We start from the raw sequence: 22,596 nt of genomic DNA on the forward strand, positions 1-22,596 counted from the left end.
GTGCGTGTGAAGATAGGAGTGTGTATGTGTAGCCCCGCCTGTACATTGATGACCTTGGTCTAGGGTCTGGTTGTGGAAACCAGGTGGACTTGGACACACAGGAAGTATACACTGAAGAATTCAGCTTGGCCTCCACAGCTGTCAGCTAATTCCTTTCTCAGTGGTCATTTGCCCAGAATTTTCCCAGTTGCTATAACTGTTATCCAAACCTCCTCAACCCTCCTTGGGTCCCCATGGAGCAACTTCTCTCACTTCCTATTTATTGCTGGAGTAAGTTAAGGCCATTGGGTGCGAATAGGCCTTCCCAGCCAGCAGCACCCCACACAGGTTGGGGGGCTTCATGCTTTCTCCTGGAATCCTCTGGCTTTTCCTCTCCCACCTAATCCTTCTCTCCTTTCAGCATCTCAAAGCTCTCCCCCTCCATTAGCATCCTTCTGAATTCCAGCATTCACAAGCCTGAGCTTTCTTGAAACAATTCATGAAGGCAGAAAGAAAATCCCTAGAATAGCTTGGCCTGTGCCATCTGAAGCTAGTGCAGGCAGAGAGGCAGGTGCTGGACCCCAGCATGGAAAAGTCTGAGGCTTGCTTGCTGTCAGCAAAGCAAGGAGAGGCAGAAGCATTTGAAGTACCTTGCACCCCCCACTCCCACCCCAGGATTTGCTGGGGCAAAGGATGCATAAGTGTTTCCTATAGATCAAATGTGTGGGCAAGAGGTCAGCTACAAGCCATCATAAAGGGACTTCGCCCAAGATGACCCCTTGGAGGGACAATGGGCCAATTGCAGATGTTGGGAATTCTAGAAACCAGGGGCCAAACAACTGAAGGCAAGACTGAGGCATAACCACTTAGGTAAAAGAAGTGCAGCTAGAGACGCACACAAGCACCATATGGAAGATAATCACCTACAAACTCCTGTCAAGCTCAGAGAACACTAATGCCAGATGACAAAGGGACCTTTTTTGCCCCCTACCTCTACTCCTACAACTGCAGTCTGAAGCCACAATCTTACAGGGGAGGTGGGGGTGTGAGGAAGCAGGATGGGAGAAATGGAGAAGTCAAGTATTCTCCCTTCCAAGGATGGGAGCCTAAAGCAAGCCCAAGAGGGGATGAGAAGCTCTGACACTGGATTCACTTGAGATTTGACTACTAACGTTAACTGGACATTACAGCTATTGCACAAAGTCGGTTCCAACGACCAGGGGTGATCTGAGAGCAAGCAAAGAAATAAAGCAAGCGGAAGGAAGACGGCAAAGCTGTCTCAGGACTGGGTGGGCTTTCTGAACGAGACCCTGCATGCTCAGTGTAACAGTCACACGTACACACAGAATACAGTAGCTACTGATATGGTTATGAGCAATCTCCGGACTTGAAGGGAAACAGCTGGAACTGAATGGGAGGCGGGCTTTTCCAGCAGTCAAGTTGTTTGGGACCACCTGAGTAGACAACTTGGCAGGGAGAGGGAGGGAATCGAGCCCCAGGTATAGGAGTCTGAGACTCCGTGATTCACATTTTTCTCAGGGCCTCACCTCTCCCTTCTACAGGGATGCCTTCAGCCCTGGCCTCTCTCATGGGTTTTAATCCTACATTCATTCAATCCCACAGGAGGAGTGACTCCCCACCTGTCCACTGATATTTCTATGTGGACAACTTGCCATCACTTCCAATCCAACACACCTAAAACGGGGCTCTTTATTTTTTGCCTCTAGCCAGTTTTTTTTGTTTTTTTTTTTTTTTTTAATATTTTGAAAGTGAGAGAGAGCACGAGAGAGTGAGTGAGCACATCCGTACTGGAGAGGGGCAGAGAATGGGAGAGAATCCCAAGCAGGCTCCATGCTGTCAGCACAGAGTCCGATGTAGGACCCGATCCCAGGAACTGGGAGATTATGACCTGAGCCAAAATCAAGAGTCGAATGCTTAACCGACTGAGCCAACCAGGTGCCCCATCTTTCATTTCTTAAACCCACAAACGAATCAATTCTTCCCTTGAGACTTCTCCCTCATTGGTCCCACTCCTGCCAGGTCTATGGTCACCATAATTCAGATCTTTAGCATCTTCTAGAATAGCCTCCCAAACTATCTGCCTGTCCTCCACATCTTTCCATCTGACTTCTTGGCATGCCAAGGTCAGTCCAACCTTCCCCATAGTGCCAGTGGCATCATCAAAGCCTTTGGTAAACACCTGCTGCCCAAGGAATAAAATATAAACTTCTCAGCTAACATTCAGAGCTCCTGCACAATCTGTTTTTGTTTTGCAACCTGCTTTTCTCAGCCTCATCTAAAAACAATTCAACCCTTCCAAAATTCAGAGATCTACTCTCAGCCTGCTGCACAATAAAGACTCAGAAATGAAAGACATACCTGACCACAAGGTAGTCTCAGTTCTAGTGGGAACACACAGAGTAAATAATTAACCAGAGAACAGTTCGTGAGAAGATAAAGGACATTGCTCATCTGCCTGTCCCCACTCCAACAGAGAGGATCTATTCACCAACTGTAGATTTGGGCTTTCCTAGCCCCAGGTTTTACTTTGGTCTCTTCCCTCTCCACTCAAACACTTGCACTCCCACACCCAGGCGAGGATCCTCCTCTGGAGTTGAATGGTCCCACTGAGTAACTCTATTCTTCCTGAATTCCTCAGCTTATGTGTTGCATCCTGAGGTCCCCTCTTGAGGCCCCCACCCCACCCCTAATGTGGGTTAGATGCACCTGCTGTTCCCATCACACCTAACTCTCCTAGCGTTGCCTTTTTCATTCCGCCTGCAATTTGGCCCGCTCTCCCACTAGATTCAGCTCCTTAAAGGCAAGAAAATGGGCAGATCTCATTAAACCAACAACCTACTGCACCTCTACTTGCCCCTGGACTCTGAACTTTTTGAGGGCAAGGAACTCTCTGTACACCCAGAAAATAGTTGGGGGGAGAGGGAAATAAAGCTTCTAATTCAGCTTATACATTTAAGTGGGAAGTTCCTTGTGAGCATGAAACACAGCTTTACTTCAAGTCTGGATAAACTCTGAACAAATCCACTTGTAACTAGGCTTCAAGCCACGGTTTCTCTGTACCTAAAGCAGAAACAATGCGGCCATGTTCACAGCCGGGCTAGGTAGACCTGAGGAGTAGGGATCGGGTGACCAGGCAAGTTACCACCTAGGTAACAGTTTCCTCCTCTGCAACACGGAGCTGCTTTCCCTCAAACTCGCAGGACAGTGCCTCGTCCGCAGTTCTGTAAACCCTAACAGAGGGTCCTGTGCACCTCGAGGGACAAGGGCACTGGTGGGTGGGCGGTACGTGTGCGTGAGCTGGGGGAGGGAAGGGTGCACCGAAGTGACTGATGAGAGGGGACCCCATCCTCCCACCCCACCCCCCAGGGCTCAACCTCCTCTCCCCCTTTTTCCCCCAAAGCTTTCCAGAGCTCGGAGTCCCTGCTGCCTCCCGGAGCAGGCTGGGTGGTCTGGGCTGAGGTCTAGGGCCCGAACCGCACCCCCTCCGCCGGTTCTGTAGCGCGATCTCGGCCTGTCTCCCCGTCCGAGCCTCTGTCTGGAGCCCCACCTGGAAAAATGGCTCCTCTAAGGCTCTTCCAGTCTAAATCTCGACCTCTTCCACCTCTCTGGGGCGAACTCTCCCTCCCACTCGCGACCGCGGCTCCCCCACCGGTCGCACAGAACGCTTCGCGCGCAAGGACCCTGCCCTGACCGCGCTTCCGGAGCGGAGGAGTCGCCCCACGGCCTTCTTTCTCCACAACCTAGAGATGGACGTGAAACCGCGAGATTTGGGGGGGGCGGGGCCGGAAGCCCGGCCACTCTCGCGAGGCCGGGCGGAGCGGAGCCGGCAGGCCCTGTGCACCGTGGAGGTCGTTGGTGTCACCTGCCTCCGGCAGCTCCTTCGCCCGCCGGTCTGCGCCCCTCCCGCTACAACCATGCTGTCCGTCCTTGCCCGTCCTGCCGGCGCCGCTCTCCGCCGCAGCTTCAGCACCTCGGCCCAGGTAGGCCCGACGAGGGGCTGCCTGCAGACAGAGGCCCCCCCGCCTGGGCCACGTGGGTTCTGGGCTCGCGAGCAGCCCTGATCCCCGGGGCCGCCCTAGGTCGCAAGGCGGCCGGGTACCGACCCGCGGCTTTGGCGCCCTGGGCCGGCCCGGATAGTGAGCGGGAAGTGCTGAAAGAAAGCCCTGGAGAAAGGTGGAGGGGCTCATCCCCCGGACCCTCAGAGGGCCTCCACTCCTTCAGGGTTAAGAATCCCGGGCTGTAGGGCGAAAGTAATTTATGCTTGTATGCATCTTTCTATAGTACTTTAAGCGACTAACCTTGTTCTTGTAGCATCCGCACAAATAACGTGTAATTATTAAGTCCATAGTACAGAGTGAGATGCCGAGGGTAGGTAACTGGTCCAAGGTTACCCAGTCATTTAGCCAGAGGATTAAACGCCAGGTCTTCCGCCCACTGTCAGTGGCTTTTGAGTTACCAAGCCTTCCCTCTAAGAACCTAAAGACTATGCTTCCTCTTAAGGACTCTTTTGAAGGCTCCTTCCTGCTGTGGGCGGACTGGGCCTACCCCCAGGTGTGGTGACTGTCCAAGCCTTGGCCTGGGAGTACTTAGGCCTAAGTTATTTTTAGCCATCTTCTAGGATGGTGGTTCTCAAACTGGTGTGTGTTAGAATCACCTGAAAGCTAATGCAGACCAGGCCCGGGTTCATTCAAGAGAGTGTAGACCTGAACCTTTGTATGTTTACCAAGTGTCTCAGGTGATTCTAATATAACTAAAGTTTGCGAACCCAGAGCACGTCGCCTCTTAAGTACTGCACCCAAAAGGAAGGTGATTAGTCCAGATTTCTGCTTTAGCTTCTGTCCTTCAGGTCAGTTTCTTGTTGATTCAGTTCATTTGAAAAATAAGAACACAATAATAGCATTGAGTATCCATCCTTGCCAAGATCCGTGCTGCTGGGTGCTGCAGGAGATACTAAGATGACTAAGAAGTAGCACTTGAGATTGGCCCAAAAGGAGTAAACTTAGGACAGGTGGAGGTGCTGAAGCTTGGTGCTGAGGAATGGGTGGGGGAGGGAACTGATCACAGGTAACACCGAGGGATTTGCAGATGATTTAATGAAGGGCTCCAGGTGGGGGACACGAAGACTCTGGGCTTTGATAGCACTGATTGCTGAGATGGGAAAGACTGCTGGAAGAGAGAGGGTTTGGACAGGGGGAGGATATCAGGAGTTCAGTTTGAAGTGTTGAGTTTAAAATGCATATTGGAGGGGCGCCTGGATGGCTCAGTCGGTTGGGCATGGTCTCGATTTTGTCTCAGGTCGTGGGCCCAGCGTCATGGGATTGAGCTCCACACCAGGCTCCATGCTGAACATGGAACCTGCTTAAGACTCTTTCTCTGCCTCCTTCCCCACTTGCACTCTTTCTCTCTAAAAAATTAAAATAAAATGCATTTTCAACATACAAGTGACAATATTGATGAAGGTATTCGAGTAAGTCAGAAAGATGAGCTTATTTTTTTTTTAATTTTTAATGTTTTATTTATTTCTGAGAGAGAGAGAGAGCAGGGGAGGGCCAGAGAGAGAGGGAGACACAGAATCTGAAACAGGCTCCAGGCTCTGAGCTGTCAGCACAGAGCCCGACGTGGGGCTCAGACCCACGAACTGTGAGATCATGACCCGAGCCGAAGTCAGATGCCTAACCGACTGAGCCACCCAGGCGCCCCAATGAGCTCATTTCTCCATGTTTGTACTAATATACGTTACGACACAAAAAATATAACTTCAAAAAGAAACTGTAGATTTATATCATAAAGTAAACATATGAATGAGGGAAGTATTATATGCATTTTCGAAAGTTGCTGAGCAGTGCACTGTAGACAGCCACTCAGTGCAGAATAGATAAGCAGGTAAGAGATCACCAAGTTAATGTCTGTAATACCATAATCTCTGCAATAACCACAGATTCTCGTCACATTGTAAAGATTCCACTACTGAAAGACTGGGGTTTTATACATGTTAACTAAATTCATGAAACCTTGTAACATACAAACAATGACCTCACCTCAACAGTGAAAACAATGGAAGGAGCAGAGAGGTCATCTTCTGTATCTTATGGGACTGATTCACTTAAGGACCCTGGTGAGGGCATCAGGTCCATCTGTTTCCTTTTTATTTTATTTATTCTTTATTTTTTTAATGTTTATTTATTTTTGAGAGACAGAGAGTGAGCAGGGGAAGGGCAGAGAGAGAAGGAGACACAGAATCTGAAGCAGGCTCCAGGCTCTGAGCACAGAGCCCGACGCGGAGCTCGAACCACGAGATCATGACCTGAACTGAAGTCGGCCGCTTAACCGACTAAGTCCCCCAGGTGCCCCTCTTTTTTATTTTATTTTTAAGTAATCTCCCTGGGGCTCCATGGTGGAGCCGCTGCCCTAGTCAGGCCTGGAACCCAGGCTGAGCAGGCTGGGCATGAGGCACTTCAAGGAGATTTTTGAGCGAGGAGGTAAAATGATCAAAAGTCAATTTTCTGAAGAATGATTCGGATTTGGAAATGAGGGCCTGAGATGGACAATGGAACAGGAACAGAAATCAGGGACAGGTTGGGAAGGTGTTTCAGATGCCACGTCCTTCATGTCCTAACAGGGGGTCTCTGATAAGGGGAGAGGCAGGAAATGGTTCTAAGCGTTTGAATATAGTAGAACACAGGTACTATGTGAGAACAGGGTGGGAGAGATAGCATACATTCATTTATTTAGATAGCTGGAATGTCTAACAGAGCTGGGAATGTGGGAGTTGGAATTTGGGAGTCCCAAGTAATGATTAAGACACAAGATGTGAGAGTGATAACTGAAGATCTGGAAGTGGATGGCATTGCCAGGCCCTGGGTTCTGGGTTGATATGGCTCGTTAAGTTTTCTGGGAAGTCAGGGGTCCCCCTTTACAGTACCAATTTAAAAAAAAAAAAAAAAAAAAAAACACTGAATTTGAGTTGTAGTTGTATATCCTTTTAGAGTTTACCTTTCTTAAGCAGGTGACACATTATGGGTGGTTGCTTTGGTTTGGGGTTTGGCTTGAGATTTTGATAACCAAAATCCATAATTACCAGCACCAGTTGCTGCAGAAAACAATCTAGGATGATAGTATAAAGACCCTAGATGACCACATCCAGTACTTTGGATTCTTGTCTCTGTTTTCTCAGTTTGTCTCCTTCCTGGCAGCTGCCTGCCTGCCAGGAATAGTCCCCCTCTTCTCATTTGTTGGTTCACAGTAGAAACGAGCTCACAGAGGATTTTGGTTAGGCCTTGAGTGAGCCTTAGTGGGGAAGGGTACCTTTTGTATAATGAGAGTAAGCTTCAGGGCACTGCTTAGAATAGGTCTGTTTTTCTCAGACTCTTTTCTTTTCTTTCCTTTTTTCCTTCCCTTTCATCTCTTTTCTTCTGTCCTTTTTTTCCTTTCTTCCTTCCCAAATTGAAGAATCAAGTTGCCTGTGTTTGGCCTGTATCCCGCTTCATCATTTCCTTCATAGGAAAGGTCACCAGGAGGCAGTCATTGAGTTAGTTTTTCAGGATGGCTGGGGTGGGGGTGGCCTTAAGTCTCATCTGGTCATCATCCTTCACAGACTCCTCTTCCTCCTTTATGCTGGTGTTCATAGGGCTCTGTCCCTGTCACTATGTGTTGCCTTTTGTGCCTTCTTCGTGGCTATCATTGATCCCAGTGCTGATGGATAGGACCTCCAGACCAAGCTTAAAGGCAGTGTTGTCTACTTAAGCCAGGAAGCTGTCATCCCAGATTTGTCCCTCTGCTTGCCATCTGGATGGAGGGAGAGGGGGAGAGAGCGACTGAATCACTCATAGTTCACCCATCCTTCGTGCTTGCCTTTATCCCACCGTTGAATCGTGCTTAGACTATTGGAGTAGTGTCCCTGCCTCTGTTCTTGCAGATCTCCAGTGTTTCTTCCATTCTGGCTCAAAATTTTTAAAACACAGACTTGGACATACTTTTCCCAGCTTTTAAGGCCTTTCAGTGGTCCCCCTTTGCCCAGAAGAGCCAGATATACTCTGCTAGGCCCTCAGCTTGGCCCTGTCTTCTTCCTTCCTCCACGTGTGTCCAGCAATGCTCGAGCCATAGAGGACTGCTTCCCTTCAGTAGGCCATATTCCATACTCTTCCCCCCCCGGCATCCGTCTGGTAAACTCCTACTCGTCCTTCAAAGTCCCCTCCAAACAGCTCGTTCTCTTGGTGCCGCTGCCCTTCCCTGCATCTGCCTTTGTGGCGCGGGTCACACACCTCTTTCAGTTTGCAGGCCTTGTTGGCATGTGCAACTCAGTCTAGCATGTGGCAGGAAGTCCGTGCCACTGAATTGGAGGTGAGCCTTAAGGATGACTAGCAGCCACTTTGAGAAACAGTCTGGCAGTTTCTCAGAGATTGAACATGGAGTTGTCACATGACTGCTCTATCCCGCTCCTGGGTACAAGAACATGAAGGGGATTAGGTGATGCCTGTTGTTCAGATGCACTTAGCTCTGCAGTGGCTGTTGAAAGTCAAGTCTTTTGACTTTAGTTCCAGTAAGGTGAGCAATGAACTGAAAAATTCTTGCAGCTCCAGCCTGTTAGATGTTAGCAAGGCAGTGTCATCTCTCCAAGCCATGTCACTGTTTTTTGGGGGTTTTTTTTTGTTTGTTTTTTTAATATTTATTTCTGAGAGAGGAGAGACAGCATGAGCAGGGGAGGGTCAAAGAGAGGAGACACAGAATCCGAAACAGACTCCAGGCTCTGAGCTAGCTGTCAGCACAGAGCCTGACGCGGGAGTCGAACATGACCTGAGCCGAAGTCGGATACTTAACCGACTGAGCCACCCAGGCACCCCAAGCCATGTCACCGTTTTAACTGTTCCTGGTTGACACGCCCAGAGCCACCTGCTGTTTGTTCTCCTGCATAGCTTGGCGTGAACCAGTAATGATTCTCAAACTTCAGCCAGTGCCAGGATCACCTGGAAGATGCAGCGAAAATGGTGGAGGCCTGAGCCCTGTCCTGTGTCAAGGAGCCTGGCCATCTGTGGGTTTTGATGGCCTGGGCAAGGGATCTTGATAGACCCCGAAGTGTGGGGTGCAGCTCCAACCTGCCTGCTGGGGAAGGAGCCTCCTAATCCTGCCCCAGGTTGCAGCCAGGATGGCAATGATGCTTCTTGATGCTGGCCCGCTGGCCCTTTGCCTTGTCCCCTCCAGAGCAGGCAGGGCTCCTCCTCATTCCCGCATCCCTAAGGACAGTGACTGGCCTGCTGGTAGGTGCTCGGATGCGTTTGCGTATAGTTTTTAAAACTACAGGTTGCAGGGACAGCGGTCTGAGTGAAAATTGTTCCCCTTTAGGAGGGTGTGTGCAGTAGGACCCGGACTGTGACATCGAGAGACCTAAGTTCCCCATTTTCCTGAGACCAGGCTTCAGAAGGAAACTAGACCTTTGGACTGGTTGAAACACGACAATTGTGTCTTCTCTGGCACCACTGCCCAGTGCAGTATTTTACAAGTTGTCACGTGAATACTTCTAATGCCGATTCTATTTTAAGCGCCCTTTCTCTGTGCCTCTTTACAGAACAATGCTAAAGTAGCCGTGCTAGGGGCTTCCGGAGGAATCGGGCAGCCCCTTTCGCTTCTCCTCAAGAACAGCCCCTTGGTGAGCCGCCTGACCCTGTACGACATTGCTCACACCCCCGGAGTGGCTGCAGATCTGAGCCACATCGAGACCAGAGCATCTGTGAAAGGTACCAGGCACCCTGACCCTGGAGACTCTGCTTCTGTTCTCCCCGGTAGACCAGGATCCTCGCCGGAGAATAGAATCCTTCAACAAAACTACATCAGAGACTTGGCATTTCCATGTTCATCGTAAAATTGAATTTCATAAATAATTAATGTCTTTCTGGACTTGAGCCTGTAAAAAAATTTTTTTATGGTTTATTTATTTATTTTGAGAGAGAGAGAGACAGTGCCAGTGGAGATGGGGCAGAGAGAAAGAATCCCAACCAGGCTCCATACTGTCAGGGCAGAGCCCGGCGCAGGGCTCAAACTCATGGAACTGCAAGATCATGACCTGAGCCAAAACCAAGAATCGGCTTACTTAACCGACTGAGCCACCCAGGTACCCCTTGAGCCTGTAAGAATTTAAATCGCAACATCGTTCAGAAAAACAAAGGTTGGGGAACCTGGGTGGTTCAGTTGGTTATGCATCTGACTTCAGCTCAGGTCATGAAATTTGTGGGTTCAAGCCCCGCGTCAGGCTCTGTGCTGATAGCTCAGAGCCTGGAGCCTGCTTCACATTCTGTTTCCCCTTCTCTCTGCGCCTCCCCTGTTCATGCTCTGTCTCTGTTTCTCAATAATAAATAAGTGTTTAAAAAATTAAAAAAAACAAAGGTTGCCTAATCTTCCCATATTTAATTTTTTCTAATTTGGAAAGGTAATAGGATGGGGAAGAGGAATTTAGAGGACTTCTTATATATCTGGTTATTTTACCTTTATACCATTTCATCCATGTCACCAAATTCTTGGTTAAACCTTTATTTTTTTTTTAATTTATTTATTTTTAAGAAAGAGAGTGAACTTTCCCAAAACAAGTGGGAGAGAGGGAGAGAGACCCAAGGAGGCTCCATGCTCAGAGCAGAGCCTGACACAGGGCTCAATCCCACAACCCTGGGATCATGACCTGAGCCGAAATCAAAAGTCGGACCCTCGACCAACTGAGCCACCCAGGTGCCTGTTGGTTAAATCATTTTTAAAGCAGTACTGTAGGGGCGCCTGGCTGGCTCAGTCAGTTAAGCGTCCAACTTCAGCTCAGGTCATGATCTCACAGTTTGTGAGCCCAAGCCCCGCATCAGGCTCTCTGCTATCGACACAGAACTCACTTCACATCCTCTGTCTCCCTCTCTCTCTGCCTCTCCACCACCTGCGTGTGTGCACACACGCTCACTCACTCTCAAAAACAAACATTAAACATATACAGCAGTATTGTAATTTATCACTTACTATGCCTATCCTGTTGGCCGTTGGGCTACTTCCTGTTTTGCTCTATTGTAGATACAAATTATAAGCTGTGACAAACATCTTCACCTTTACATCTTGTTTCTTAGGATTCCAAAAGTAGAATCGGCAGGTATGACTATGTAAAGCTTTTACCATGAGGTACCAAGTTGCAGGCCGCCAAGGTGGTAGTAATCTGTCTCTGCTGACGACGTGTGGAAGCGCCCTGTGTGGTGGTGTTTACACGCATCCTCAGCTGGTGCAAACAGCTCAGGAGGGCAGCTGTCAGAACTTAGGTTTTTGTGCCTTCCATAGTCTCTGAATTGGTTTGCTCAGTCTCTTTCAGGCCTTCAGAAAGGTCCTGCAATAAGAAAAATGTCCAAAGCGGGGCGCCTGGGTGGCTTAGTCGGTTAAGCGTCCGACTTTCGCTTAGGTCATGATCTCGCGGTTCGTGGGTTCGAGCCCCGCGTCGGGCTCTGTGCTGACTGCCAGCTCAGAGCCTGGAGCCTGTTTCAGAGTCTGTGTCTCTCTCTCTCTGACCCTCCCCTGCTCATGCTGTCTCTCTCTCTCCTAGAAATGGATAGAACATTTAAAAAAAAAAAGAAAAATGTCCAAAGCAAAGCAGATTTTGGTCACTGGAGCAAATTTCCCTTGAAATCTTTGAAAGTGGACCTTTTCCCCTCAGATGCTAGGAGCGAGCAAACTAGATGCGAACACTTCGAGTCCTGCTTTATCAGCTCTGCGACTTTCTTTCACGGCCCTCAGTGTGCCTTCTGATCTGATTTCGAAATGGAGCTGTTGTTAGGATGATTGGGGAGGGAAATAAGGAGCTCTTTGCACTGGGGGCCGAGAGGCCTTTCCAGTGCTAGCGGGTCGGATAAAGACAAGTGCCTGACTTGGTTTGGTTTGGGGAAAACCTGGAGGGTTGATCCATTCTGAACGGGTCGGGGCTGGGCAGTTGGCGGCTGGAGGAAAGTAGCATGATGGGGCCTGGGACTGTCACAGTCATGGGCATTAGTGGTCAGGAAGCACTTCACAGGTGGGCCTTGCACTTGAGGCCTGCGTTCCGTGTTGGACCCGGGTGGGGGCGGCCATCTTCCCAGCACTGTGCCTGCAGATGTGCTCGTCTCTCCAGATCAGAAATGGTGAACTTGCTCTGTCCTGGGGGTGGGGGTCGTATTTTCTAGGCTACCTCGGACCTGAGCAGCTGCCAGACTGCCTGAAGGGCTGTGATGTGGTGGTTATTCCTGCAGGAGTCCCGAGAAAGCCAGGTGTGTGTTTGAAAGCCCTGCCTCATGTCTCCCTGCAGGTGAGGTGGGGAAGTGGTTTTCCTTTAAACCGGATCAAGTCCTTGTCTCCATGGCAGAGAAAAATTCCAGAGGCTCCCCTGTGCCTGCGGGGTAGAGAGAGATCTCTTCCTCGTATGGCATTTAAAGCCTTACACATATCTGCTGTATCCGTCCCCTGCTCAGTCTGGTGCTTCCGTGCCCGCTGTCCATGTGGAGCGCCCTTTCCACTCTTCGGGAATTCTCACCGATCCTTGATGATCCTCCTCAGATACCTCCCTCCCTGGTTCCTCCCCACACTGCACCCCTCCCCCAGCCACTGCTTGGGCACTTGTCCCACTAGATTGTTTCTCCTACGAGATAGATTGACTTGGAACAGGGACCCTGTCTCACCCAGGGTACGTAACAGCTGTAACACACAGCGCACTTGGCGCATCTTTGGCAATTGCTTCCGGGCCCCGTGAACATCTTGAATTGGATCATTCTCAGGCATGACGCGGGATGACCTATTCAACACCAATGCCTCCATCGTGGCCACGCTGACTGCTGCCTGCGCCCAACATTGCCCAGAGGCCATGATCTGCATCATTTCGAACCCGGTGAGTGCCCGACGGGGAGGCCCTGAATTCTATACCGGAAGCTTGTGATTAGCAAAAGCATGCAGGGACACATACCCAGTTAAGGTGCTGCAGTGGAGAGATGGGATGAACCTGGGGACTTTCAGCCTGGTTTTTCCACCACTGTGCGCCTTGGGCAAATCACCTCTCCTCTCTGTGCCTTAGTTTTTCTGCCTGAAAGGTCCCATTCTCTCTCTCTCTCTTTTTTTTTTTAATGTTTATTTATTTTGAGAGAGAGAGGATCCCAAGCAGGCCCCACAACCATGAGATCATGACCTGAGCCGAAATCAATAATTGGACGCTCAACTGACTGAGCCACCCGGGTGCCCCAGAAAAGTCTGTTTTTAAGGCTCCCTTCAACCCTGATGGTTGTGGCCTGTTGACTTCTTTTACTCTATTCTACTCGGGGTTTGCTATTCCTGGCTCCCCGTCATGCTTACACAGCCACCGCAGGCCCTGCTGGCGTGTTTTTGTAGGGAGCTTATCCTCCAAACCTGAAAGCGCACGTGCTGTCTCCTCCCTGAGAAGACAGCGTGGCCCCCATGCCTCCCCAGAAGCCCCCTCCGTGCCTCCCTCCTGGGTGAGTCTGGTCTCCGAGGGCCGGGTTCTGGGTGGAAGTGCAGCCACAGTGGTGTTGACTGGGGACGTGCCTGCACCCGACACCCAGAGCTTGTGCCTGGCGCCTCTGCGACGTCGATCTCCACCCAGCTCACCCTCCTCAGGGCATCCAGTCAGCTGTGGAAAAGCAGCTGCTGCTGGGAAGCTAACCTGATGCCTAATATAAGTCCTGCTGGTTTCTCTTGTTTTTATTATATTTTTTCTATGTGCCTGGCAACGTGTCGGCATTTGCTGTACATTAAGTCCTATAAGCCTCACAGCCTCATAGGCTACTTGTCTCCTGTGTGTTTCTGGTCAGGAACCAAATTCTAGGAGTTGAGAAAACTTGCCCAGGGTTGCCTCGCAGCATGGCAGAGCTGGGACTTGACCCCAGGCCATCAGTCCCTTGCCCTGCACACTGCTGTCCTTTTTCAGGAATGGCCATTCAGGTGTCCTCCCAGCTGGGGTGGGCGGTGTCTGGCGAAGCCGTCCTCACAATCTAGTCCTCACATTCTAAGTCGACAGCTGGCAGGTCACGTGCACATCTGAGCCATGGGTTCAGAGGCCACTAGGGGGAAGTACCACCTGCTGCAATGAAGGTCTCTTTGTTTACATCAGGGGGAGAGGAGGAAGTCGGTCCCCAGTGACCTCTTCTGTCCTGAGGGTGGCTTGCCTGGAAACAGCGGGGCAGTTTGGCACCATAGGACTTGTTAGTAGTCTGGGGAAGAGACTTGTCCTTCGGTCACATGCCTCCTCTCAGAGTGCAGGGCAAGTTACGCCTCTCTCCTTGATCTTCTAGGTTAACTCTACCATCCCGATCACGGCAGAAGTTTTCAAGAAGCATGGAGCATACAACCCCAATAAAATCTTCGGGGTGACAACCCTGGACATTGTCAGAGCCAACACTTTCATTGCAGAACTGAAGGTAAGAGCTGCGCCGGATATTTTTCAAGTTGCCTTTCTGTCCTTGGCTGACCGATGGGCATAGGACACCAGGGCACTTACACATCACTTGTAACTTGGGAGTCATCGGTGTTCTGCGGGCTTGCCATTGCAGGGGGGAGTTGCGCTCACGTTTTCCTGGGCAGTCCACACAGGCGCCTGCACATTTGAACCATGGCCGGCTTCAGTCTGGACTCGGCTCTGTCTGTCATCCCTGGTACCTCAAGGGTCCAGGCTTTTTCCCAGGTTTCTCGCTGGCTCGACTGGGTTGTGCTTTCCAAGTTCATTGCCTCTGAAAATTAGATCTAACAGGATTTACCTGATTGCTAGACAGATGGTAAAATTGGCAAACAGGAAGAACTAAGGAACCTTCCAGAAGGCCTGAGATGTCAGGATTGTTGTTCCTGGTCTATAGTTCTGGCTGTCTTCTTGGGTTGCCTCAGCAAGTTGCCTTGGTGAGTTTGCATCTGGCCAGTTGGCTGTGGCTCCTCAGGCTCCAGCCAAGCAGCCAGGCCCATCCTGGGGTGGGTTCCGGCATCCTTGGTGCCTCTCGTCACTAACTTCCGATTCTTGGGTTGTGGATCCAGCAGAAACACTTCTTCTGACCTCAAGAAGTGTCCCTCCTGAGCTTCGGGCTGGTTTTTTCTGACTTTGCAGATCAGGGGGCGCCTCTGAAGTAGGAACAGTTGTCATGTACACGGCCGAGTGAGGAGGGCACACACGAGACACTTGACCTCTGTTTTACCACCCTCCCGCCCCATGCGCCAGGCAGGTCTGCTTCTGAAGCGTGACACCCTGCTTTAGTTCATGCTGCAGTGTGTCCCCAGCCCTGTCCTAAGCGCGGGGGTCCCAGAGATCCAGAAGATGGAGGAGCCCTTGGGATTCAAGAGCCAGTGTAATCAAGTAACCAGTTTGGTGCAGGTGTGTAGGATGGTTGTCTGAGTCAGAACCCACTTTTTGGTGAAGCTTGCGTTCAGCTTAGTGTGACCGAGGACAGGCCGAGAGGGTGCCATCCAGGCTTCCTGAGGCTCGTGGCCCACTTTGACAGAAGCCACGGTGCTCATTCTCTTTGGGCTCTTTTAAAATTTTTTTTAATGTTTTATTTATTTTTAAGAGAGACATAGAGACAGCATGAACAGGGGAGGATCAGGGAGAGAGGGAGTCACAGAATCCGAAGACAGGCTCCAGGCTCTGAGCTAGCTGTCAGCACAGAGCCCAACTCGGGGCTCAAACCCATGAACCATGAGATCATGACCTGAGCCAAAGTCAATGCTTCCCCGACTGAGCCACCCAGGCGCCCCTCTCTTTGGGCTCTTGAGGTGCTACCAGCTCTTGGCCAAAGCACGCCATTTCCCCCTAGTCCTGGTCCTGTGGCAACACACCTGCTACACAGGGCTGGCTCAGTTACTTAGAATTACGTAAAGCTAGAAATCTGTGTCCTCATTGCACTGGCCACATTTCAGATACTCAGTAGCCATGTGCAGCTGCTGTGTTCTCCCAGAAAGTTCTGGACGGTGCTATCGTAGCCGGGGAGTTCTGTTTGAGGTGGAGGAAGGGGGATCTTGGTCCCTGGCAGAGACTCTAACGCTTGTCAGGCTTCAGTCCAGTGAACTGTCCTGTACCTCAGGCTCTGGCATTCTGAGAAAATCCCGAATTTTATCAAGAATGAAAGTTGGCCCTTAAACCTCCAGCGTCTGGATCCTCCCTCAGTCCTCTCGGCCATCTCTCGCCTCCTTTGCCACCGTCTCTCTGCATTTCTGCTGATGTTACAGATATTCTTTGTACCCAGGGCTTCTGCTCATTTAGCCTAGAAAACACTTTCTTTGGCAAAGTCCTACTGCTGCTTCCGAGATGAAATTAAGTCTGTACCAGGAAGCCTCTCCCAGGCTGAGCCTCCCCTTCCAAGGCCGCCCCATGTCGCTGTCTTAGCACATGACAGTGGGACGTCATTTGCGTCTGTCTTGTAATTAACAGTGAGTGAGTCTCAGAAGCAGGGGTCTGTCCACACCTGTGTCCCTGGTGACCAGCACACTGCCTTGGCACAGAGGCACCTCCATGTGAGCTTCCCGCTCCGTGAACTTGGTCCGGCTGGGTCCCCCTTCCCGGGCAAGGCTGGTACCTAACTGAGGGCTGCTCTCTTTAGCAGCCGCGGCATTTGGGGACTGCTCACTTCCCTCCTGTAACTCCCACCAGATTCTTTTTTTTGACCATCTTAAGAAATACCTGGTCCAGAGATTTGTGGGGGCGTTGTGCCTCCAGCTTAACAAATGAGTCAGCCTTTTCTAGCAGGCCCCCACAAAGAACCGTGGTGTTTTGACCCCTTACAACTCAGTTTTATTCTGTCCTGATCACGGATTGAGTTGACAGACTTCTCACCCCCGAGTTGCCTGGAATTGTTTTTGAATTTTGCTCAGGAATGAGGGCAAGGGAATTTGACTCGTCTGTGACAGTGTGTGGGGACACGAGTCTGAGCTTGTGCTAGGAGAATGACATTAGCTCTGGGGAAGAGGACAGTCATCCTTTGGTTCTGAGAAGATAACCAGACTGATGGCAGTTTTCTGCTCTCTGTAAAGGAAGACCCTTGTAGTGACCTCCCCAAATGATGCGTCACCCCCCACTGCACCGTCCCCACTGCTCTTCCACCGTGTGGTGGGGCCGGGGTAGGGAATCTAAGCACAGCTGGACTAGGTCTTTGGGGCTTCTTTGTTCTGAGTTGTGTGGGTTTTTCCAGCGTTGGTACTTTAGGTGGATGTGACATTTTATACTCAGAGAGCTTTAAAAATTAACACAGCTTCCCACTCTGGTGGCCAGGGTTTGGATCCAGCTCGAGTCAATGTTCCCGTCATCGGCGGCCATGCTGGGAAGACCATCATCCCCCTGATCTCTCAGGTAAGCGCGTCCCCTTGCCAGGAAGCCTTGGGATCATGAGCACCTTTCAGGGCTTCTGCTTTGAGCACCAGAGACAGACTGACAAAAAACTCAGCATCTTTGTATTTTGAGAGGACTGCTGCTGTGGTTATGGCCCAGCCATTGTCTAGGGGGCTCTTGAGTGGCCCGTGGGGCTGTGGTCGGGCTCCGGCACCTCGGGGCCCACACCTGCGGGGGTGAGTGTGGGCAGGTGCTCGCAGCGCCCTGCCCCCAGCGTTTGCAGTGTCCTCACTGGAAGCACAGAACCTTGTAGGAAAAGCATGAGGAAACGTCCTGTAAATCTAAATTGAGAACATTCTACAAAACGAGCAGTCGGTGCTCTTCACAAGTGTCCCAGAAGACAGGACCACTGGGGAGTAGACTGAGCTGGGATAACTGTCCGCTGGGGTCCTAGATCAGAAATGGGACAGGAAAGGGCCAGCCGTGGGGAGGTGGGTGACATCTGAGTGAGGTCTGGAGTTAATGTATCGGGAATGGTTTCCTGTTCTTGTAGTTGCACAGTGGTCACGTGAGACGCTGACGTCAGGGTAGGCCGGGTGAGGGAAATCTCTGTGCTATTTTTACAACTCGTTGCTAAATCTAAAATTACTCCAAAGCATTAAAAGCTCTGTAAAAATGAGTAGAGACCGGGAGTGCCTGGCTGGCTCAGACTCCAGAGCGTGTGACTCTTAATCTCAGGGTTGTGAGTTCCAAGCCTCACTCTGGGTGTGAAGCCCACTTAAAAAAAAAAAAAAAAAAAAAAAAAAATTAGGGGGCTCCTGGGTGGCTTAGTCGGTTAGGCGTCCAACTTTCACTTGGGTCATGATCTCGCCATTCGTGGGTTCGAGCCCCGCGTTGGGCTCTGTGCTGACTGCCAGCTCAGAGCCTGGAGCCTATTTCAGTCTGTGGCTCCCTCTCTCTCTGACCCTCCCCTGCTCACGCTGTCTCTCTCTCTCTCCTGGAAATAAATAAAACATTAAAAAAAAAAAATTAGTAGAGACCAGACTACACCTCCCAAAAAGGTGACCATCTTTAAAGCAAAGGTGGTCTTGGTGTCCCGCGCTGTGGCGGTGCCAGGGGTCTGCCATGAAACAGGGAGGGGGCATGGGGTCTGGGAGTGGCGGCAGCCCCTGCTCATGTGCGCCCATGGCTTTGGCCTGCAGTGTACTCCCAAGGTGGACTTACCCCAGGACCAGCTCACAGCTATCACCGGGCGGATCCAGGAGGCCGGCACGGAGGTGGTGAAGGCCAAAGCTGGAGCAGGTAGGTTCTTGGAAGCGGCCCCATGTGGGGCACTGATGCCAGAGGCCCGAACAGGCAGCAAGCCCTTTTCTTAGCTTCACGTGTGTTTAGTGGATAAGCCAGTCCCACGGCAGAGGGCAGCTCAGCTGTGTGGTGTGGGATGGTGTCTGCGCTCGGCAAAGCCAGTTCTGTGCTGTTCACAAGTTTGTAAAGTTAAGAGATGCTGACTGAATTCTTCACAGCTAAAGCAGAAAGACGCCTTACTCAGCTGACAGGGCAGCTCACCTGGGCTTTACGGCCCTGGTGCTGGCTTGGCTAACCTGCCCGTACCTTCCTAGGCTCTGCCACCCTGTCCATGGCATATGCTGGAGCCCGGTTTGTCTTCTCCCTCGTGGATGCAATGAACGGAAAGGAAGGAGTTGTTGAATGTTCCTTCGTTAAATCCCAAGAAACGGACTGTCCCTATTTCTCCACGCCTTTACTGCTGGGGGTACGTATCCTGGAGGCTGGGCCTCGGGATCATGGAAGGAGGCTCATTGTCTGTACTTAGGCTTGGGAATCCTGGCCTATTTGCTCCATAACTCAGTTTCCCGTGTGTGGTAACCACATCCTGGTGCCTGGCCTGTGCTGGGGCTTGGAGGGTGGATTTGCATCACAGAACTAAGAGCAGGGAGAAACCTCAGACCAGGTGGGGAGGGCGGGTGGGGACCCACTGGCACATGAGCCTCCTTCCCTGTGGCTCTGCGGCTGGTCCGTGCAGCTGGCTCGCCGTGTTTCTTGATGAGACCCTTGCTCCGTCTCCAGGCAGCTGTGGGCACTTCTGGAGGCAAGTGGCTCATGCTTGTTCATTCTTGTTCTGGCCTCGAGGTGCGCCGAGCCCCATCCCTCTTCCGGGGAGGCCTGGAGAGCTTGCACAGTTAGTTTCCAGCTCAGGCATCCTTACTTCCTTGCTCCCGCCCCTTCTGGTTTTCTCCTTGGAATGTGTTTAGATGGACCCACTTGTAACTCTGATGTCTGGGATGGAGCCCCTCTGGCCCCACTGCCAGGCTTCAGCCGGGCTGTTTTAGAGGCAGCTGTCCGGTCTGGTGACCCTCCCCGAGCCTTCAGGGAGCAGAAATCCCTAGGCCTCACTCACAAACCAGCCAGGTGTCCATTTCTGATGTGCGGGCAGCTGCCCACGGCAGGCAGAAGTGTGGTTGCCTCATCTCCTCCCCAGAAAGAAACCGTTTGGTGACATGCCATGCCACCCAGGGGCCCTTCCCACAGATGCCCTGGTGTCCAAAGATTCCTGAGACGATGGCCCCGGGCCTCAGGGACTCATGTGGTGGAGAGACAGGCGCCAAACAGACTAATCCCGTGACCGGTGCGGTGGGGCAGGCCGGGCAGGCCCTGGGTCAGGGAGGCCTCTCTGGGGAGATGGCCCGGAAGCCTCCGTTGCTGGTGCAGACACCAGCTCAGCCATGGGGGTGACACGGTGACAGACACCTATTGTTTTCCTGATGTCACATGTCTGCCTACTTGATCACATCGGACCTGGGTGGACATTACCAACTCAGGAAAAGACTAGAACCCTAAAATATGCTCTGTGTCGGGGAGAACATTCAGCACTGCTAAGTCGCCCAAGTGTGTTCTCGCGGCCTCCTTTGAGGTGGAGAGTACACCCATTTTCTAGATGAGGAAACCACCTTGACCGAGGTGCACGCGGCCTGAGTGACTGAGTCCGGACCCCAGGCAGGGACGGGAAGCAGACCTGTGCAGAGCTTTGAAGTTACACGGAGGGTTTTCCTCGATGGCCTTGTCCATGGAAAACTGCTGTAAAATTTACAGTATTTTTAGCGGTTATTGTTAATTTTAGAATTGTCCATTTTTACCCCCTCCTCTCCTCTCCAGAAAAAGGGCATTGAGAAGAACTTAGGCATCGGCAAGATCTCTCCTTTTGAAGAGAAGATGATCGCCGAAGCCCTCCCTGAGCTGAAGGCCTCCATCAAGAAAGGAGAAGAGTTCGTGAAGAACATGAAATGAGAGAGCAGCTGGCGAGTGGCCCGCATCCCTAACTTATGAAGGCATCGCGTCCCTCTAAAGCCGTCTCACACCCCTTCGTGTTTCAGTCATGTTACCCACGAGTGCTGTGTCAGCGTTGCTGCCCCTTCCAAATCATGGGTCCGTCTGTGGTGCTTCAATAAAAGCAGGCTCTGGTTTTCTTTATCAAGGTCTCCGTAACTGCTTCCTTCCCCCTGTGAGCTGGCTTCCAAGGGTCTGTCTGGCATCACGAGTTAGAACAAGACGTTACTTACATATTAGGCTAATGCATGATGATTTCATCAGTAGCTCTGAGAAAGTCTAGAATCTTTATCAGCCGTCATTCCCCCAACCTGCCCTGCAGCAATGCGTCCCTCATTGGTGCAAACTGAGGAGGGCTCGGCTCTGGCCCGATTCCTCAGAGTGTCCTTGGAACACAGCTGTGGTGGGGTGACAACCAGTGGCACATGCCCAGCTGCCCTTTTCTGTCCCCAGTTCTTCCCCACGTGGTGGTTTCTGCCCAGGCAGCTGGCTCCATCGTCTACGCCAGAACTGCCTTGGCGGACCTCTGCCTCACTCTGAACCTGCTCCCCTGACCAGGCCCGGGTGGTCAGGGACGGGGACCGCGCCAGCCAGGTCTGTGAGGAGAGCCAGGGCATGAAAAGAAGTAATCAAAACGCCAGCTGCTGTGGCCACGCTGGGGACGCGGGAAGGCTGGCCTTGTGTCTTCATTGGGGCCTAAAAAGGAACTTGGTTGTCTTCTCTGGCCTTAGGGTAAATGTGGCCCCAGTTCCCATTGTCCACGCCTGAGAAGGACCATGGCGGCAACCAGGTGACCCTCCAGTGAAGGCGAAAGGGCAGGTGGGGGCACAGCTGAGCCCAGCGCCCAACACCCCTGTGTCTACAACAGCTTTTCTTTGAAATGGACGTTACTATTATGATAACATTGTTTTGTTACGAGTCATCAGTATGTGCTGCTTAAAAGTAGCCAAAAAATAAAGCAGGAAAAAAATCGCTGGTAACGGAATCTGTCCTCTTCCTTTTGCTGATTTCGTAAGTTGAGATAACATTTCATGTGCCGGTTTGCCTGTAGCCTGTGCTTCCAGTTATGTTCATGTGAAACAACCGCCCGCCCCCAGTCTAGTTGCTGGAGAGCCATTTTATGCACCTCACCCCCCACCCCCGCTTTCTGCAAGTGGACAAGGCTCCACTGGATTGTCTCCCCGCCCCGCTCCCCCCGCCTCTGACGTGCAGGAACTGGCCGGCCTGGCCCACCAGATACGGTGGCTCTTGGACAGCTGGAATGGACGCTGGGGCAGCCAGGCTTGTCACTCTTCACAGGGCCTCTGCTGCAGAGCAGGCACATTTCTTCCTTGACGGCTCGGGGTTCCCAAAAGTGCAAAAGCAGACTCTGCCAGGCATTAGGACGGGCTCAGAACCAGCGGGGCATCACTTCTGCCACATCCTTGTGCTTAAAGCAGGTCCCCAGGCAGGTCTGGGCTTGCGGTGGGAGGGGGCTGGGCAGGGCAGGCCGGGACAGGAAGGCGTGGCTCTTCAGGGGCCCACTTAGATGAGCGACCCCACGTGACTCTTCTAGAAGCATGGGTATATCTTCCCTTATCGCTCGTAATAGCAGGGTAACCTTAAGGTGAGCCCATGGTCATTTACCCCACTGCCGTTAGGTAATTAAGTGGCTGAGGTTTTCACTACTATAAAGGGCATGGCTCTGGACACTACCTTTGGAGCAATTTTGTGTGTGCAACACCACGCTAGCTCTTTTTGGGGTCATTGCTATGTCATGGGATCTTTGCGGCGGCCCTGACAGGCAGGACCTAGTACTGGTGACTCTAAGCAGGTTGTCTTGTTTAGGATGGTCGGCGGGTGTCTCCATGTACCAGCAGTAGGAACCACACAAAGGCCTCCCAGACCGGTATGCCAAAGATGCAGCTTCCTGGGCCCCCTGGGGGGCTCAGTCGGTTAGGCCTCCGACTCTTGGTTTCTGTTCA

At 51.6% G+C, this 22,596-nt stretch overlaps 2 protein-coding genes across 6 annotated transcripts in view; one reads left to right on the top strand and one right to left on the bottom strand.

Annotated features, from left to right (window-relative positions):
- STYXL1 (serine/threonine/tyrosine interacting like 1) overlaps window positions 1–4,502 on the bottom strand; it is an 80,081-nt gene extending 75,579 nt beyond the window's left edge. For 3 of the 5 annotated variants that reach the window (XM_039243496.1, XM_039243491.1, XM_039243492.1), the window contains exon 1: window positions 3,548–3,729. The gene's annotated coding sequence lies outside the window, so the exon portion shown is untranslated. Of the gene's footprint in view, window positions 1–3,547; window positions 3,730–4,298 lie in introns of those variants that run through there. The other 2 variants (XM_039243494.1, XM_039243495.1) reach the window with 1 other exon arrangement.
- On the top strand, window positions 3,814–20,776 carry MDH2 (malate dehydrogenase 2). The gene is made up of 9 exons (XM_039243490.1): window positions 3,814–3,980; window positions 9,563–9,731; window positions 12,168–12,251; window positions 12,756–12,865; window positions 14,280–14,405; window positions 17,234–17,311; window positions 18,493–18,592; window positions 18,910–19,061; window positions 20,462–20,776. Exons 1-9 carry the CDS (start codon window positions 3,915–3,917, stop codon window positions 20,591–20,593), a joined length of 1,017 nt encoding a protein of 338 aa, XP_039099421.1. The 5' UTR covers window positions 3,814–3,914; the 3' UTR covers window positions 20,594–20,776.
- The last annotated feature ends 1,820 nt before the right edge of the window (window positions 20,777–22,596 follow it).

The sequence above is a fragment of the Hyaena hyaena genome, unplaced genomic scaffold (assembly GCF_003009895.1).
Source record: "Hyaena hyaena isolate Hyena2069 unplaced genomic scaffold, ASM300989v1 scaffold_228, whole genome shotgun sequence".
In the NCBI taxonomy this organism is placed as follows: Eukaryota; Metazoa; Chordata; class Mammalia; order Carnivora; family Hyaenidae; genus Hyaena; species Hyaena hyaena.

Bases quoted from the DNA above. Each gene is read 5' to 3' on its own strand.
- MDH2 (XM_039243490.1), top strand. From the start codon at position 3,915: ATGCTGTCCGTCCTTGCCCGTCCTGCCGGCGCCGCTCTCCGCCGCAGC. The intron at 3,981-9,562 runs GTAGGCCCGACG...GCCTCTTTACAG, and splicing joins GCTTCAGCACCTCGGCCCAG to AACAATGCTAAAGTAGCCGT. The intron at 9,732-12,167 runs GTACCAGGCACC...CGTATTTTCTAG, and splicing joins GACCAGAGCATCTGTGAAAG to GCTACCTCGGACCTGAGCAG.